Source organism: Artibeus jamaicensis, unplaced genomic scaffold (assembly GCF_021234435.1).
Source record: "Artibeus jamaicensis isolate MK-2021 breed Jamaican fruit bat unplaced genomic scaffold, CSHL_Jam_final contig_473, whole genome shotgun sequence".
NCBI classification, from domain to species: Eukaryota; Metazoa; Chordata; class Mammalia; order Chiroptera; family Phyllostomidae; genus Artibeus; species Artibeus jamaicensis.
In genome coordinates this window covers 2,634,296-2,650,244 of record NW_026521851.1, presented here as the reverse complement: position 1 = coordinate 2,650,244, position 15,949 = coordinate 2,634,296, and the positions used below count along the sequence as shown (strand labels likewise).

The following is a 15,949-nucleotide window of genomic DNA, read 5'->3' as shown; positions in this document are numbered from 1 at the left end:
TAGCTGAAACATACTTTTTAGAACTTTTCAGACCCTTCACTTCTGGTTCATAAATTATATCTTTTCTTTTAATCCCTCAAGTTGGCAAATATTTATTGAGTATCTGCTCATGTCCCACATGTACTGTCCTGGGTGTCTGTAGGACAGCAGGTGAACATGGAATCGAAGCCCCGCCCTCCTGGGACAGGCTCTGTCCTGGGGACAGGCCACTGTTAAAAATATTGGAACAAAAACAGAGATGCAAGTCAGAAGGTAGTAAGTGCTTTGAAGAAATCTCAAGCACAGTAAGAAAGAGTGCACGTTAAGAGTAGGGAGCAGCACTTGAAGAAGATCGGTGAGAGACAAATAGGCTCTCAGGTCTGACTAGAAGGCTTTAAGAAGATAAAACTGAACTGTAAGAGAATAAAAATTAAAGACAGTTGTCTCAATAAATTGTCAATCTCTTTATGTCACTGGTACATTCAGGAATAGTTTGTCACATAAATTTATCATCTGATTAATTTACTATAAGATATTTATACTTAAAAATATTGTTTAATTGTAAACACAAAAATATCTGAAGAAGATGTCTAAATTCAAGGACATTAATCAAGTGAAATAATCTATCCATTCAAGATTCATACTCTAAAACAGGAGTAACTGTGCCAGGTGATCACATTACATCTGATTAAATTGGCCTCCTTACTGAGTTTCCATCTGGATTCTCTGGAAAACACAGCATTTAAAAATATCCAGAAATATGTCATAACCACAGCTTCAGAGTAGAAAGTAGTCCTTCTAGAGACAGAAAGACAGTGATGGGAAAAGATGGATGTTTCGACCTCAGACAAAGGTCCACATTCACGTAAGTGGTAGATGAACAGTGCTGCTCAGTGATTGTTTTGGGCTACAAACCCTGTTGGAGATTATCACCACATCCACCTTTTAAATCACGCACCGATTTCACAGTGAAGGGCAGGTATGTGATTACATGCAGAGGCTTTGGCCATGATGCTGACTAATGACCTTGTCAAATTAGTAAACATGTTAACTGATTAGCATCATGGCTCAGTTCCCAAAGCAATGTTCCTGTTCTGCCACCAGGGGCGCTCCCAAACAGCCCAGGGAGCAGGACCCAGCCTCTTGGCATAAATGCTAAGTTACAATGTCTATTTGAGAAGTGAGGTTTCAGTACGATAGCTAGTGTCCACAATGCATTACAGTGTCCACAACACAGACTAGTTCATTGTACCTCTCACAGAAACAGAACTTTTCTGTCTCTGGACCCACTGAGGACCACACCCATTTGGGACGGGATGTATACCTTTGTATGGGGGGTGGGGTAAGAAGCAGTTGGATGAATAATTAGAGCTCCCTCCTCTGCACTCTCATCGAACTATCGAAGCATGTTTCACCCCCATTACAGTTATTCATTTGCCTTTACACGTCACTATAACATTGCTAAGCGAGGGTGCACTCTCACCCATCTCTGCGTCTCCAGCCCAGAATTCACAACAGAACGCAGCCCCCTGTTTTGGAACACCGCATGAATCAGGTGAGTGAAGAAGGGACAGAGGTTTCCCATTTCCCTGCTGTAGAGACAACTGGACCCAGACTTTGATGGCTTTCCCTAGATAAGAATGTAACTTGCTGGACTTCGATTAGCACAGGAACCTGGAGGATCCCAAAGTTGAATAAGTAACTTCATTCAGGCGTAAGGATGTTATCTCCATGACTGCTTTGTACCATAGCAAATGGTGCTAGAAATTACCCAACGTTCATTTACACATGTAACCATTTTTCTTAAAAAAAAAAAAAGAGTGCCTGCTTTTTGCAGAGCATCCGGTCCTCTCCCTCCCCACGCTCTGGGTCGGTGTGGCGCCTGTACTCCCGTGCCAGTGAATGACTCAGGCGTGAGCACGCCGCAGTGGGCACGAGGGGGCGCCCACCAGCGGAATCCTGAGGAAAGCTCCTCCCTCCCAAAAACAAAAGTAAGAAAGTCAGCTTCTTCTCATGCCCATGGATGGTTTTAATTTGGATCTCGTCCCTGAAATTGCAGCAGCCACATTGCAGTCCTGAGTGAGAACCAAGCCGGCAGCACGGAGAACACAGAAGAGAGGTGAAGAGATGCAGAGCCAGTCTCTTCGGTCACAATGGGATTCCAGTCCTCTGGGCTTTTAGTGTCTTTATTTTTTTTAATCACACATATGGTCAAGTTGGGGAAGATAGTACAACAGTCTCTAATATGATGCCATTGTGTAAAACTGAGGCAGGACAGTAAGAAGCTAGGAAAATTCCTGGCCAAGTGGAATGGGGAAACTGGGACAAGAAATTAAACAAGGCCAAGCAGTTTTACCAACTTACAGCCAGCTGGTGAGCTGCAAAGACCTTAGCTCCTCTAACCAAGGACACTTGAGAGCCAATGGCCTATGCCTCTCCTCCCTGACCAGAGAATACACAGCCTCCCTGGCCATGAACCACAGGTGTCCTGGAAAGCGACAGATGCTAACACCAATGGCAAAGGAGAGACAGCACCTGCACAAAAGGAGCAAGCTTGGGAAGAAGCTGCATGACTCCCCTGTCCATTTCCCCTCCCAAGAGAAACAGCACCTCTGCAGGTGTGTGCGCCCCCTAGGAACTCTCCCTCCCGAATCCCCACGTTTCCCCTATATAAACTTGCTTCTGAAAGCTCAAGGGAAGGTGGACGTTGGGGTTTTAACCCACCAACTTCTCCGACTGCTGGCCTCTGACGTTAACGAAAGCTCCATTATAATCCAGTCCCTGTTTCTGCTCTCAGCTGAGTTGTGACAGGCAGACGAGCCCCGAACTTGGTTGTCCTCTGGTTTCAAAACTCTTCTTTTGGAAGATGTTCTAGATGAATCTAAGCCAATCTTTTAGCTGTGGTTATCACTGGGAAAAGGAAGGTTAAGAGGGACGTATTTTCTATTTATGCTTTCTTTTATTATTGTTATGAGAACAAAAGATTGAAATTGTTCTGGAATTTAAACTGAAATTTAAGTATAATTTTATATTGGATTCATGGTAGGCATAATTACTTTTTAAAAATATTCTTTTATTTATTTTTAGAGTGAGTAGAAGGGAAGAAGAAAGAGGGGGAGAGAAACATCAATGTGTGGTTGCTTCTTGTGCACCCCCTACTGGGGCCCTGGCCTGCAACCCAGGCATGTGCCCTGACTGGGAATTGAACTGGTGACTCTCTGGTTTGCAGGCCAGCACTCAATCCACTGAGCCAGACCAGCCAGGACACTAATTACTTTTAACAATACTATTAGTCAAAGATCCAATGACTGACTGATTGATTGATTGACTGATTGATTGATTGATTGATTTAGAGTCCCTATCTATCCCAGGCAGGCATGTGCTGAAATGCAAGTGAACATTGTGTGGTATTACCTTTCTTTACTAAACAGTAGCCCTTTGGTCATTGGGTCTGGTCTCTTCAGAGGCAGATATCCATTGCCCTGACAGCATTTAAAAGTGGAATCACTGTTTTACACACCCACTGTGTAACTATGTATTTTAATGGAGACTTGGGGTGTGCAGAGCAAGAACATGCTGAAAGTGGATGAGTAACATCAAATGTTGAAGGAAGCAGCACTCCCTTCCAGCGAGGCATTCACCCAGCCATCCCAGAGACTTGCTTTGACCCCAGTTCAGCACCCAATCTATTTACACTTCCTCTTTCCTCCACACTGCCCCAGCTCACTTTAATGAAGGGAAACAATCAATATAAACTCAGCCAAAGGGATACGACATTAGCTCTCTAAATTCCAGATCCTTGGCCTGTCTGCCCAGGGGCTTTTACAAGCAAGTCTTTCAGATGCGGAGCCCTGGACAGAAGCCAAAACACCAGAAAAATAAGGGTACAACAGAAACATTCAGATCCACTTTTAGAACTAACAATAAATACTAAAAACTCTTCAGAAAATAAAGTCTTTCAAATGCAAAGTGTGTGTGACTCCATAAATTGTAGATAGAAGAGAGGCTAAAATTAAGATCAATTGGTTTACAGGAAAACCAGTCTCCTGTCAAACCAAGTGCACTTTTCAATCCTTATGCAACTACATTTCTCTGATTTTTATCTTATCTCATCAGCAACATCTACTGAAACTCTGTACTTCCACAAGGAATGAGCCAATTAGTTGCTCCCAGAGCCTCACCCGTCCTGACCCCTAACCTGTGGATATGCTGCACAGTAGCGTGTCACTGGTTTTCAAGACCAAGGATGGGTTGAGAGCCAAGAATGTGACCTAGACGTGGCCAGGAACCCAGGCTCCCCAAGAGCCTGGAAGAAACACAGTCCTGCCGCCACCTTAATTCTGGCCCAGTAAGATTGATTTTAGATTTCTGACTTCAAGGACTGTAAGAGAGTAAATTTTTAGCCTTGCCCTGGCAAGTGTGGCTCAATTGGTTGGAGCATCATCCTATAGGTCAAAAGGTTATGGGTTCAATTTCCAGTCAGGGCACATGCCTGGGTTGGAGGTTTGATGCCCCAAACAAGGGCACATACAAGAAGGCAACTGATCAATGTTTCTTCCACATCAATGTTTCTCTCTCTTCTCTTTCTTGCTCTAAAATCAATTTAAAAAATGTCCTTGGGTGAGCAAAAAATAAATAAAATGAATTGAATGTAGGCAGCTTCTCTGATGATGCCCTCTGTTCTCCTCCAAGCTCTCAGACATCTTCCCTGGGGCCCCCCTTCCTCCCACCCAGCCCGCAACGACACCCCAGGCTCCCCCACTGGCTCTTTTCCTCTCATCACAGGTCACTCACAACAAAGAGCTCAAAGCACAGACCTCAGGGCCCCAAGAACAGGGGTCCCACCCAGTTCTACATGACCCAGTCAGGGACTCCAGCTCTCTAGTCTAAAAATTCCATTTTGTTTCTTTGAATAATTTTTCTATACTGAATACATGAACGAGTTTCTTCACCATAAACATACTTTGCTTTATTCATTTATCATTGCTGTAACTGCCCTAAGTCCCAGTCTGGTAGGATCATCTTCCTGGTTGTCTCTTCTCTGCACGTGGGGTCACACTTGCTTGTTTCTCAGACTGTAGCCTGTCCTGTTGCACTCTCTTGATGTGGGATCATGCTGTATGTCTCCTAAGAATGTTGGTGGATTTGCTTTAACAGGCAAGTAACTTGGTGGGTCGCAAGCTAGAAACTGCATAAATCTCAGTTCAGAGTTGTCCTCAGTAACAATGACTGAAGTGCAGTGCACGCACGCATGCACAAATACACACAGGGTTTAAGCATCAGCCAGAGACTTGGGCAGGGTTTAGGCACAGACTCTGGGCTTCCCTTTCCTGGCTTCTCCTTTCCAGGATTACTCCTTCACTTTCCAAAGGCCCTAGACTCTATCTTCAGAGAGATTGTGCATGTTCTTTCAGCATTTTAGCTACCACACAGCACTCACTTAATCCACTTTAGGCTCCAAGTCTTAAATTAGAAACTCATCTATACCAATCCTGTTTTCCCAGAGTCTCTTCTACAGAAACTGCCTGGTTTTGTTGAACTCTCTAGAGCCTTCAGGTAAGTAGGGGTTTTGTTGTGTGTTTGTTTGGTTTTTAATTTAATACTTGCCCCAAGGTTTATTGGGGTTTTCTCCAGAAAAGGCAGGCTGGGAGGAGGTGTTGAGGGAAACCCAAAGAGCAGCCACCACCCTGAGAGTGGCATAGCTGACACGCCTCCTGTGCACACACAAGCCACTGTGACTCTTGAACTCTCACAGTAAAGCTGCAGTGGAGACACTGTCACCTCCCCCAATTACAAATGAGGGCATGGCACATGCTGGTTGAACAGCTTGTCTAAGATCACCAGGAACTAAGTTTGCTTAAGGCATTGGCTCTAGAATCCATGTGCTTCCCCACAAAGAAAAATAGCAGAGCTTGAATTTCATCTTCTGCTCCTGCGTCTGTGCAAAAATTATCTTCACCGCAATTACTTGCTTGAAATTGGTGCTTCAATGTTTGATAAATGTATTTTTTTTAAACTCATTTATGGTGCCTCAGTGTTTAAAAAATGTATTTATAAATAATTCATTTACCAGTGAATTGGGCTGGTTGCTTCTTATGAATTTTTGAGTACTCTCTGAGCACAGGGGCTTGTTGGAAGGACAGCGCAGCTGTGTGGGCAATGCCTCACATGCTACAATTTCATTTTTCATAAATATTGGACTTGTGTTTGATGTGTTTCTCTATTAGTAACTAAAACACTGCAGTATGCTGTACCTTTAATTACAAGATAGAATATATATGTAATTTATAAAGATGAAACATTCCTAAAATTTCATACAAAGTAACAAACCATTTTCATAAATTAAAACATAAAATTCATTTTATTTTATTTTTTTTAAAGATTTTATTTATTTATCTTTAGAGGGGAAGGGAAGGAGAGAGGGAGAGAAACATCAATGTATGGTTGCCTTTTGTGCGTCCCCTGCTGGGAACTGGCCTACAGGGAACTGGTCTGCAACCCAGGCATGTGCCCTGACTGGGAATCGAACCGCGATTGTCTGGTTCGCAGGCCCGCGCTCAATCCACTGAGCTACACCAGCCAGGGGTTAAAATTCATTTTAAAATATCTCTGGACATGTTATGCACTGTCTTCCTGGTGAATACTGCTTTCTATTAAAATTATAAAGAATAACCTAATGAGGTCATAGTGTTCGTTGGAGGAAATTTTTAAAATAATTTTTATATTAATAGTTCAAATAATTCTACTTGTCTTACAAATTATTACAGCATTATTATATTAATTATTAAAATTATTGCAGAAAATTCAAAGGAATAACCAGCCCCACACAGCTGCCCCTCCCTCATGCAAACATTTATTCCATGGGACCCAAGAATATGAACAAAACGACACTTAACCACAAAAAGGCATGGTCCTAAATAAAAATCTTTTCCCTATTGTCACGTAAGTTTGTATTGCTGTGTGCACATGATAGCATTTTGGACAGGAAATGGTATCAGTATTACTTAATTTACTTAATGACATTTGAATTTAGAAAGACCTATTTTTTAAAAAATAAAAAGGTTTCATTAAAAAAGCTGATTATGAAAAAGTAAGGGAGCCCTGGCTGGCATAGCTCAGTAGATTGAGCGCGAGCCTGTGAACCACACGATCGCGGTTCGATTCCCAGTCAGGGCACATGCCTGGGTTGCAGGCCAGTTCCCGGCAGGGGACTCACAAGAGGCAACCATACATTGATGTTTCTCTCCTTCTCTCCTTCCCTTCCTCTCTAAAGATAAATAAATAAAATATTTAAAAAAAAAAAAAAGAAAAAGTAAGGGAACCAGGTGATACATATGTTTTCTATCAATTTTAATTTTTCAATTACATGTAACATTCAGTATTACATTAGTTTCCAGTGCACTAGCATTGTGGTCAGACATTTATATAAGACCACACATAGTTATTAGAACATTACTGACTATATTCTCTATGTTGCACTTTACAACCCATGACTATTTTTAGCTGCCAATTTGCACTTCTTGATCCCTTCACCTTTTTTACCCAGTCCCTTGACCCCTCCTCCCATCTGGGAAACTGATGGAAGAATGTGGTTTTTTTTTTGATACACTGTTAACTTAAAAGGAAAGAAACGATTTCATGAAAATTGGCATCACTCTGCTGACATATTTCATTCCAGTAAAAGTGGATCTTTAAGCAAATCTACAGCATAAAATTTACTGAACTGGAGATGGCAACTTAATTGAAAAAAGATTGGTCATGGGATCCCCACAGTGAATTTGAAGAAGAGGCGCCAGGAATAGGGATGTGGACACCCACAGAATCAAAGACGTGCCCAGCACCACTGATCACGTAGAACCACACGCTCTCTTTAGCCTGTTGCGCTCTCTGCTCCAGATGGCTGCACAGGGAAGAACATCTGACACCCTGGTAAACGGCTAGGGTCCAGTCTCGAGTGCCCCTAAGCCTGGCCGCCCCCACATCCCTCAGACCACCCAACCCTCTCCAGGACCTTGCGTCTAGCATCGCTGCTGCCTGAGATCCTCTCATTAACTGATGCTTGTGCCAATCTGTGCTACATATTTTGGATATGATTTCTGGGTGTAACAAGCTTCTCTGCAGTCTAAGAGAGAGCCTTTCTCTCCCCCAAACCTAGTATCCCTTTGAGCAATCTGACACTGGTTTCTCCCTAAAAGTTAGTAGTCTAAAAGTGAAATTCGGCTCAATGAAATACATTCTTTTTCTGTAGCATGTTTCTCTCAGTTTTTATTTTCCAATAGGGGTCTTATTGTAGCTATGCTGGGCTTCATAAAATAGTGTTAGACCCTTCACATACTTTACCACCTTCCCTCTGATGGATGGATTGCAATGCAAAATAAAATTGTGCTAAATAAAAATATTGGGGGTCCAGAAAATCTTACTAGTATTTTTACAGCATAAATTATAAAACAGTATTTTCAACACTTCTTATATAAACAGAAAATGTAGAGCTTGTCTAGCCCAACTCCATAACTTTGGGAAGATAAATATCTTTTCAAAAGTTCAAATTTAGTAAAAGCTGCTTAGCAACATCAAAATTAAATTTGCAGCAACTTAGTAGCAGGTTGGTGTCTACGAAAATAAGTGAAATGACAATGTACACTTCCCTAGTTGCTCATGCAAAAGAAATTATTTTCCTTTGTAAAGAGAGATTTGAATTTCAAAGCTGATATGCATGAGTAATGTTTAAAAAGCAGCATGGGTTATTCCAGGTACAATCAAACAGTCAGAATTAAGAAACATTTCACACCTCTTTAATTTAAGCCTACTCCAAAAGCTTTGCATTAAACATTAATTTTTTAAAGATTAATTTTTTAACTTTATATAGTTCAATACAGTAAGATCAAACTTTGTTCTAACCAAAAATAAACTTGGAAAATTAAAATATACATAACACATTAGGATCTTTTGTAAAATAAGCTTTTATCTAATATCAAATGAAAATCACTAAGATTTCTCTTCCATACTAGTAGCATGCTATAAAATTTTTAAATTAATTTAGAATTGATGCACAAATCAATTAAAGTCCTAAGCTGTATCACACTAAAATGTTTTAAAAGTACAGGACTAATGAAAATACATTATATCATAACTGACTGCTCATTTTCTGATAAAAAGTGTATTATCATTTTAAAATCTCTTCACTTATCAAGATCTGAACCATGATTAACCACAACAGCAACACACAGACCAATAATAATAAAAAACCCCAAAACTTCAGTTTCATGCCTTGAAATAGTACAGTTTATTAAACCACACCCTGCAGCAATTATAGCCTCCCCCCCAAAAAAAGGACAAAAAACTCTGACCATTCATCCTCCTGCTTCATTCTAAGCTTTGAAGAATTGGCTAAGAATGAGTAGGTACCCAGAACGTAGTCACGGCACGGAAAATAACTTCAATTACCAAACTCTTTCAAAGAACCTTATCTGCACTAAGACACCGGATAAGAATTTCAACTTGCACAAGAAAATAATTAGCTGTTTGGAAAATTACAGTAGACGAAAGCTGTATCACCACAACCTCATTACTTAAAATGCATGAGTGCCAGGCCCCGGCTGGGTAACTCAGTTAGTTGGTCAGAGCACTGTCCCGAAGCACCAAGGCTGTGAGTCGCTCCCCAGGCAGCACACACACAAGAGGCAACCAATGAATGCGTAAATAAGTGGACGTTTCCATCCACTTACGCATAAATCAGTGCTTCTCTCTCTCTCTCTTCCTCTATAAAAACATCAATCAATATTTAACAAAATAAAAATTTAAGAAAATATGTGTACCCCGAAATTTTACTTGCCATAAAGAAGCTCACAACATGGTACATGGTTAGAAGCTTCTGAAAATGAAATAAAGATTAATGATGCAGAGCCATGCATAAGGCAGTTAATTAAAATAGTAACCACCACAGATCTCAAGATATAAGCAACACACAAAAGCTCAAAGAATGATACTGTTTTAAACTAAAGAAAATAAGAATGAGGATAAATAACATGGATCACCTTGAGGTTAGATTTTTATTTAAAGTTCTTTAAGACAAAAAAGGTCAAGCAGAAAGTCAAACTCAAGGAAATCACAGGTAAAAGGTGAGTCTTATTTCAGCAAAAAGAAAATCTCCGGTATCTGTGAAATCAATCGTTCATTAGAGCAGCCGAGTTCTTTAGAACACTTCATAAATAAGTACATGAATTAAGTACTTGCCCCTTCTGACTTCTCCACCGTGTTTGCCAGCATCTCCTGCAGGGCCCGGACGGAGAGGGACTGCTCCAGCACAAAGGTGCAGATGGAGAGGTCGGGGGGCACATTCTGTGTGGAAAGAGAGAGAGCTGCCATCATCATCACCATCACAACCACTATCACCATCCCTGTCATCACCAACATCACCACCACCACCATTATCACCACCACCACCACCATCATCTACATCACCATCATTTTCATTATCAGGTATCTAGACCCAATCTCCTTTATGATATTTCAGTTTCTTTCATACAGAAAGAGTACTTGTCAATATTTAAAATGAGATCAACAAATCATCCCATATACAGTGTCTATACTACTCACGCTTGATCCATTTTTAATTTATGGGTAACAATGGCTGTCATTTTAGGGCTAATCTGATAGGCACTGCACCGGGAGCTTTATCAATAATCCCTATGCTCATCTATGGTAAGGATTCATATCATCATTGTGTGGACAAGAAAATAGAGATGTTGGGTTACTTTGCCAAAGTCACAATTACTGAATTTTTCAGACCAGGATTAAGAAGCCACATTTCTAGCCCTGGCTGGCGTAGCTCAGTGGATTGAGCGGGAGTCTGCGAATCAAAAGAAGCCACATTTCTCTACATCTCAAGCATTCATTTCTCACCTTTGAAGCTGTCAGCTGATAAAAAATGAATAACAGAAAAAATGCTTACCTCAAGTTAAAGTTAAGCAAATATGAAATTGAATTGATATGAAATACTCATTTACACTGGCTTTTCCTATGCACAAAGATAGCAATTACTTTGTTTCACTCAAGTGAGATACATTTGGCCTCTCACTTGGCATGTGGCCATTTGACTTCTGTGTGTGTGCATATGTTGCTTTGTTTTTCCCTTCCTTCTTCCCTTATCCCCTTTCCATCCCTTAAAGCTCCACTCCAGTCAATAACCCCACAAAAGCTGAAAATCCCAAGAGGTAAGTACCAAGGAGTGAAGATCAGATGAGAATTAATTGGCAAGTTAGAGAGAACTCTGTCCATGGGGATCAAATGCATTAGCATTTCTATCTGCTTTGGCTCTGGGTAAGTAGGGCCTGGTGAGCAGCCAGCTGGGTGGGGAAAAGGCTCAAAGGAGGATTTTCATAGTAGGAGACATTATAAATATGCTAAACACAAAATTCGAGGAGTGTGACTTCATAAGAAGAGCATTAGGAGGATAAATCTGAGAACCTGATGCAATGCATCAAAATGACAATGTATAAGGTTTATGTATGTATTCAATCGAAACACCACCGTCAGTTAATGATTCTTGTCAGCAGAGAATGATGCTTTATAGTTTTAAGGAAAGATTAAGTACCCAGATTCCAGTATTAAAATAAAAATTACAGATGGAAGCAGATTATACACATGCCACTAAGCTTCCTCATCCCCTAAACGCCTTCCTGGAGCCCATGTTTTTTTCTGTTCTGTTTTGTCGTGTGTTGTTTTGTTTGAACCAGCTTCCTTCTCTGGACGCCGCTGTCCCCCCAGCATGGCCTCTGTGCTCCCTGCCGACCTCTCTCCCTTTCCCCGGGTGGTCTCAGCCAGTAATCAAAGGGACCCCGCGAATGCGACACACTTGCTGCCCTTACACTCTGCAGTCAGGCCAGTCAGCTGGACAGGCAAGGGCTTCCTTTCCAAAACCCTCAGATAAACAATTGGGAGGCACGAAAGAAACTCTCTTCCACTATGAAATTTAAGAATCAATTCCTTTGAATTTAATTTTCTCAGTTCTAACTATACCAATTACAATTTCTCAGAACAAGACAAATGCTACTGGAAAAAAACTGTTACGGACGTATTTATTTTATTCATGACTAAATAAATTTGCTCATTTCTGTGTATAATGATGCCAATGACTGCTATTTTCCAAGTCTCTAAATTCTAGCAACTGGGTCTCAGGAGTCCAGAAGAGCCAGTCCAGCTCACCCGGGGCCGATTTCAGACCAGTGCTGCTCATTCGTTCCTTGAGGGTCAATGCAGCATGGCAGTTAAGAGCTCGGAATCCCCAAACAGATCCCCTAACAGAGAAGCCTGGCCACACTAATTACTAGGTGTTAACATTTCTCATCTTCAGTTTCCTTCCCTGGAAAAATGAAACAATGATTATACCATTTCATGTGGTTGTTGTAAAATTGAAGGAGATAACATAACAGCTAATCAGTGTCCAGTACGTATCAAGAATGCAACGTGAGTGAGCCATACCAATCAGCTGGTTTTGTGGGTCTCCACCTGCTGCATTTTATACAGTACTACTCACTTCTCAGAATTGATTCTTAAGTGGATTCTCTGTCGGGGAAACAGTGTGTGAGACCACAGATCGCTAATTATGCCCTCATTCGTAACACCCAAAATGTTCAATTTTTTTCAAGAAAAGGCGCATTCTGGAAACATTTAAAAGTCTACACACTGGGCACATTTATGTTGTTTCATGCCAAACTTTGATCAAAATGTTAAGTCTGGATCTCTGTAGTTTCTTACATTTACTTCTAAGATCCCTGAAAACCACACTCATGAGAAATGAATCCTGCCAAGCTCATTTCACTTTGCCAGGGAGCAACATGCCTGTCACAGGTGTCTCTCCAGCTACGGGGCTGTGAGTTAGCAGGAGTAAAGGAACAGGAAATGCACAAGGCAACTGTCTCCGAGGGAAACAGCTTGCTTCTTGACCCGTGTTCCCCCACCCTTCTCTGTCTCTCTGCCCCTCTGCTCCCACAGCCCCTCTGAACACACATTCACGTGAGAGGAAAGCCGAGGCAGTGACACAAAACTGTGCTCCTTCAGGAACACTTGAAACAATGCAAATTAAAGTGCCATAGTGTTTTCTGTCTGCTTTGCTCTGGAAAAAAAAATGGTCTGGTTATTTTAAGCAGCAGAACCATTACTGTAACTTGTTACCTTTTAAAGTCAACTGCTAAAAGCATTCCTTAATTTAGATGCATATTTCTTCAAATAACCAAGAAATTTTTACAGTACACCATACCAGAGCATTTATAGGAAGCCTGTCTTTGTTACCACCTCCACAAAATAAAGTTGAATCAGTGGAAAATAAAGGGCTGCATTCCTTCATCAAAGATCAGCTAAGTGGCCCCAAAATAGAAACCAAAATAAGTCCTAACACTAGGCACAAGAGATAAATTCTATAAACCGGTGTACAGGGAACTCAGCTTCAAAAGCATTTGCAAGTTATCGTCTCGTCCTTAATCTCAGTACTTGTCTTACGCACGTCCTGTTTCTGAGAACTCAGCGTCAGAGCTCCAGTTCGAGAGAACGCCCTTACCCTTTCGAAGAGCGTGCTCCCACTCACGGCACCTCTCCTGTGGCCTGCTTTCCAGGAGGGTGCTATTCAATCGGCCGCTCCGGAACGCAAGACCAAGAGCCACAGCGCAGCATGGCACGTGAGAGGCACACCTATTACTCACAGAATTAAGCCACTCAGTGTGCCTGAGCTTCTATCTAGAGTACCCAGAACAGTACCCAACACAGGCAGGCAGGGGTTCATTCTGGTTTTTATAGACAATATCAATTTTATCAGGATATACAATGTGACCTTTGGCAAAGGTTGCAAACCTTAAGCTTTGTGTGCCTTTTCCTCATTAAAAAGACAAACTGGTCCCCAGCCTCCTCTGACTCACAACCGTGATCAAATCACAAGAGGGAAAGTTCTTGAGAATGAGCACACCGCAGCACCTGGCTCTGCAGGCTCTGAGTGTCCTGTGGAATTAGGTTTGCAGCTGAGGTTTCCGTCTAACAGTTTGGCTTCATGGATATATCTGCCTAAGCCACTTAAAACCCTACCGAAAACTGCCACTACTTTAACGGACTGACCCCAATCTTGTGGGACGACACAAGCCACAGCACAACACCGCTCCTGTGATTACTGCATGAAAACGCATGCCAGCCGACCCTTCCTTTCAGCACCTGGCTTCCTTGTCGATAGTTTTTCCTGCTCTGCCTGGAAAACCTGCCTGCGGGGCTCCAGCTACGGAAACTGGTTCGTGTCTAAGTCACACATAAGTAAAAATCACATGCAAAAACAGTTTCCTTGTTGGAAATGCAAACAATACTGAAAACTTGAAAATTCTCTTTCCGAATTTAATTACGGCTGAACCTTAACATGGCAGGGAGGGGGAGGTGGCAGTCAAACCTATATGCAGATTTTAAGTAGGTTAAAAGTGTAACTACTACTAATAATGTAACTACGCTCCAAAAATGTAACTACTAATAAACTACTGCTCACCAGAAGCCTTACGGTAACATAAAAGCCTTATGATTGATATATTTTCTTTGTTATCTGTATTATATACTGTATTCTTATAATAGAGCTAGAAAAAAAGGTTGTTAAAAATCATTAGAAATAGAAAATATATTCACAATAAATACATTTATTGATACCACAAGTTACACTGTCGGTTTACGAAATCAGGAAAACTGTGTGAGCAGCCCAGCAGGCCAAGCCCCTGCTGGGTGCGACGAGCTGTGTGCTCTGTGCATGCTCCCTCCCAGGCACGGCCCTGCCCCTGCAGGGGTGTGATGCGCCTTGGCAGGTGCCTCCTTCTCTGCACTGACAGATATGTGTGCTCACACACAAGAATACAGATGGGCTTTTCCCGCTATTGGGCTCACTGTGTACAACGTACAATTTTTTTAAATCTATGAACATATATTAAGGGTCACTGTCTGTTAGTAGCTCTGTATCTTGTCCATCCTTCAGGGCTGCTAGGGACTCTGCGTGTACCACACCCCTCCTGAAAATCCTTCCAGTTTTCTGCCAAGCAACAATGCATTCTGCCAGACCCCACCCCACTACCACCACCTAACACAGTGACCTACAGAAGTAACTGTGCAAAGTTTGAGGGGTTGATCCCAAACCATGACACCATCCATTTCGGGAAAATGAAGCAAATGTGTATACAGGGACACAGGCAGTTTCAGCCCTGATGACAGACCTCTGTGTTGTTCTTTCAGTAATCCTAGTTTCTAATAGGAAGACAAGCTAATTTCCCTTTTTGAGCTGCCTTTTTTTGACTTCTGGCCAAGGTAGAAGCATAGATAGATACACTTTGCCACCTCACAAAACCAAGAGAAGGACAACAACAAATTTAAAAACAACCAGAACTGCCAGAAAATCAAACAGTATGAAAGTCCGACAATGGAGTTAAGAAACATTCATTCAGACTGGTAGGAGGGGAGGAGATGGGCAGCTGGGGTGGAGAGGACTGATGACAAGCAGCAGCCAGAAGACCAGATGGGGGAGGCAGCAGCTGGTGTTCCCATATGTGTGTGCAGATAAACCAGGAGGAACAACTGGGAAGCAAGACAGACCACAAAATCCAGTTCAGGGAAACAAAGCTCAAAGCCTTTGGCTATAAAAACCTATGGGGGTTGAGGTGGCAGGAGAAAGTCCCAGCCTCATAGGAGAATTCACTGGAGAGACCCACAGGGCCCTAGAATGTACACAAAACCACCCACCCAGGAATCAGCACTGGAAGGGCCCAATTTGCTTGTGGGTAGTGGAGGGAATAACTGAAAGCCAGCCAAGAGCCAAGCAAATGGCATTGTTCCCTCTCTGACCCCTCCCCCCCACACAATGCCACAACAGCAGTAACATGGGTAGCCTTCCCTGGCGAATATCTAGGGCTGCACCCCTTACAATGTAACAGAAGCACTGAGACAAAGAAATATAGCCCAAATG

General features: G+C 42.0%; 1 protein-coding gene across 2 annotated transcripts in view; it reads right to left on the bottom strand.

Moving 5' to 3' along the window:
* Positions 1-15,949, bottom strand: part of RYR2 (ryanodine receptor 2) — a 544,399-nt gene that overhangs the window by 327,825 nt on the left and 200,625 nt on the right. For both annotated transcript variants that reach the window (XM_053667877.1, XM_053667878.1), the window contains exon 3: positions 10,213-10,317. In XM_053667877.1, the coding sequence (XP_053523852.1) occupies positions 10,213-10,317 (105 nt within the window). The remainder of the gene's footprint in view (positions 1-10,212; positions 10,318-15,949) is intronic.